The 3604-nt window shown below is 36.9% G+C and overlaps 1 protein-coding gene across 1 annotated transcript; it reads left to right on the top strand.

The window, feature by feature from the left end:
- Nucleotides 1–1808: 1808 nt before the first annotated feature.
- Nucleotides 1809–2747, top strand: OLFR604 (olfactory receptor 604). Its single transcript, NM_001171443.1, is given in 1 exon segment — nucleotides 1809–2747. A coding segment is annotated over 1 exon segment (939 nt).
- Nucleotides 2748–3604: the final 857 nt, after the last annotated feature.

Genomic DNA, 3604 nt, shown 5'->3' with positions numbered 1-3604 from the left:
TACTACATTAGTCTCTTTTTACAAATTATGTTGGACATGTAAAATGTATCTATATAGTTTGAGAATTGTGTGAATACCACACTGCAATGATATCTCTGGTTTCATAATAAGTTTGAAATCTTTTAATATGTATCTTTTCATTTCCATATTGTTTTCTAATGACTTTAGTCCTATCATTGGAGAATGTCTCAATTTCTTGATATTGGTTTAAATTGTTCAAAATTTGCTGACTGATCTGGGAATTGACACTTTAAAATATTTTACCCTTTTAAATTATGGATATGGCATATACAAATTATGAGAACTTCTGCATTTCTCTGTTGTTCATCATTTTAAATGCTTATAGCTAAGTTCTTTGCTTTGATGACATTATAAATGGTACTGTAAACTTTTGCAAATTTAATTTTAGCTGTTTGCTAATATAGAGACGTATTATTTCATATACCTGAGTAATTGATGGTTAAATGTTTGGTTTCAAATTATTAATTTTTTTCTTGACATATTGACCTTGCTAAGAACTCTAATAAAATATCAAATAGAATTGGTGCTGATTGATATTCTAGCCTTATTCTGAATTTTGTGGTAAAAGTTTCCAGTGTTTCACAGTTTAATATGATAGGTGCTATAGGTTTTTCATAGAAACTTTTTATCATATTGAAGAAGTTTTCTTTTTTTTATTTATTCATTTGAGAGGTAAAGTTATAGACAATGAGAGAGGGAGAGAGACAGAGAGAAAGGTCATCCTTCTGTTGGTTCACTCCCCAAATGGCTGCCATGGCCGGATCCAAATGTGCCGATCTGATGCCAGGAGCCAGGTGCTTCTTCCTGGTCTCCCATGCAGGTGCAGGGGCCATGCACTTGGGCCATCCTCCACTGCCTTCCCGGGCCACAACAGAGAGCTGGACTGGAAGAGGAGCAACCGAGACTAGAACCTGGTGCCCATATGGGATGCCGGCGCCACAGGCAGAGGATTAACCAAGTGAGCCATGGCACCTGCCCAGAAGTTTTCTTTTTTCCCTTCTTTGCTGAAAGTATTATTTTAAATATCATGGATGGATGCAGATTTTAATTAAATATTTTTCTACCTCTATTACAATTATCTCATGGTTTTGCATGATTAGTTTGCATGTAGGATCTCAACTTTTCCACAAAATGGAAAAATACTGAATACTGATTCATCAGCCAATGCATAATAGCAGTCTGAGATATATATATATATATATATATATATATACATATATATGTATATATATAAAGAAATAGATATAAATATGTTCTTATTAAAGGAAATAAAGAACAGGAACTAAGAAAGGCAAACAGCCTTGTAAGTAGGTATTTTCTTAAGCACCATATCCAGATCTTTTTCTTCCAATTTTATTTTCTTCCCTTTTTTAAAAGAATAAGGTTTTAGGAGTTTCCTTTTATGTGTCTACTCAATTCGGTAACCAAGGTAATTTAAAAATATTCCAAAAGTTTTGGTTACTACAAGGATTTACAGTTGATCCTCATATTTATAGATGAGCATTTTACAAAAGAAAGACTAAAGATAACTATAAATAATTATATCACTCTATGCACAAAAAAGATTGTTTATAAACTTCTACAATCCTCATGGGATTTTAAATCAGTTAGTCTTTGACTTCAGTGTCTTTGGTGGTTAATTGTCTTCTAATTTCCTTCCACTGTGATTTTGATGTTTTAATTGACATGTTATTATAATAATGATATCCAACCACCATATATTCCCTTATCTTTTTCCAGAAATTCTCAAGAAAACAGTAGAGGATCTTCTAAGAGTCTTCAACAGGATGTTCTCTGTCAATGACACGGCCTCATATCCTTCTGCCTTCCTCCTGCTTGGTGTCCCAGGTCTGGAAGCTTTCCATATCTGGATTGCTTTCCCTTTCTTTGTTGTTTATCTGATAGCACTTGTGGGGAATTTCACAATCCTGAGCGTCATCAAGACTGAGCAGAGTCTTCATCAACCGATGTTCTATTTTCTTGCTCTTCTCTCTCTTATTGATCTAGGTCTCTCCACATCCACCATTCCCAAGATGCTGGCCATCTTCTGGTTCAACCTTAGGGAGATAAGTTTTGAAGGTTGCCTGATCCAAATGTTCTTTATACACACTTACACTGGTATGGAATCTGTTGTTCTCCTAGCCATGGCAATTGACCGCTTTGTTGCCATCTGTTACCCACTGAGATACACCACCATCCTTACAAACAAAGCAGTAGCCATCATGGCGTCTGTTGTCGTGGGGAGGCCAGTTCTCCTTGTCATACCCTTTTGCCCTCTTCTCAAACGATTGCCCTTTTGTGGACACTACATTATCCCTCATACCTACTGTGAACATATGGGGATTGCTCGTCTTGCCTGTGCTAACATAAGGGTCAACATCATCTATGGTCTATTTACCATCGTTGCTCTGATCTTTGACTTAATCCTTATTGTCCTTTCTTATGTCCAGATCTTACAAGCTGTTTTCCACCTTCCTTCCAGGGATGCCAGACTCAAAGCACTTAGCACATGTGGTTCACATGTGTGTGTCATCTTAGCATTTTACACACCAGCGTTTTTCTCCTTCATGACTCATAGGTTTGGCAAAAATGTACCTCGCTACATTCATATCCTCCTGGCCAATCTCTATGTGGTTGTCCCTCCTTGTTTAAATCCAGTTATTTATGGGGTCAGGACCAAACAAATCCGGGAAGGAGTTATGAGAGTATTTGTAAAGAAAGAGTAACTAAATATCATCAAAAGTTGATAAATTCTCTCAGGCCATTCTTTAACTCATACATCTCTCTTTTTTTTTTAACTTTTATTTAATGAATATAAATTTCCAAAGTACGGCTCATGGATTACAATGGCTTCCCCCCCATACCATCCCTCCCACCCACAACCCTCCCCTTTCCCACTCCCTCTCCCCTTCCATTCACATCAAGATTCACTTTCGATTATCTTAATATACAGAAGATCAGCTTAGTATACATTAAGTAAGGATTTCAACAGTTTGCTCCCACACAGAAACATAAAGTGAAAAATAATAGATGATTTTTTTAAATGATGATGAAATCAGATCAGACCTATTGTCACGTTTAATCCCAGTGAGAGTCAAGTTGGGAATTGATAATTTCTTTTTTTTTTTTTTACAGAAGATCAGTTTAGTATGCATTAAGTAAAGATTTCAACAATTTGCACCCCCATAGAAACACAAAGTGAAATATATTGTTTGAGTACTCGTTATAGCATTAAGCCTCAATGCACAGCACATTAAGGACAGAGATCCTACATGAGGAGTAAGTGCACAGTGACTCCTGTTGTTGACTTTACCAATTGACACTCTTGTCTATGGCATCAGTAATCTCCCTATGCTCCAGTCATGAGTTTCCAAGGCTATGGAAGCCCTCTGAGTTCTCCGACTCTTATCTTGTTTAGACAAGCTCATAGTCAAAGTGGAGGTTCTCTCCTCCCTTCAGAGAAAGGTACCTCCTTCTTTGATGACCTGTTCTTTCCACTGGGATCTCACTCACAGAGATCTTTTGCCAGAGTGTCTTGGCTTTCCATGCCTGAAATACTCTCATGGGCTTTTCAGCCAGATCC

The sequence above is a fragment of the Oryctolagus cuniculus genome, chromosome 1, assembly GCF_051225735.1.
Source record: "Oryctolagus cuniculus isolate XC-2025 breed Fujian yellow rabbit chromosome 1, ASM5122573v1, whole genome shotgun sequence".
Classification (NCBI taxonomy): Eukaryota; Metazoa; Chordata; class Mammalia; order Lagomorpha; family Leporidae; genus Oryctolagus; species Oryctolagus cuniculus.
This window is presented reverse-complemented; position numbering and strand designations above follow the sequence as displayed.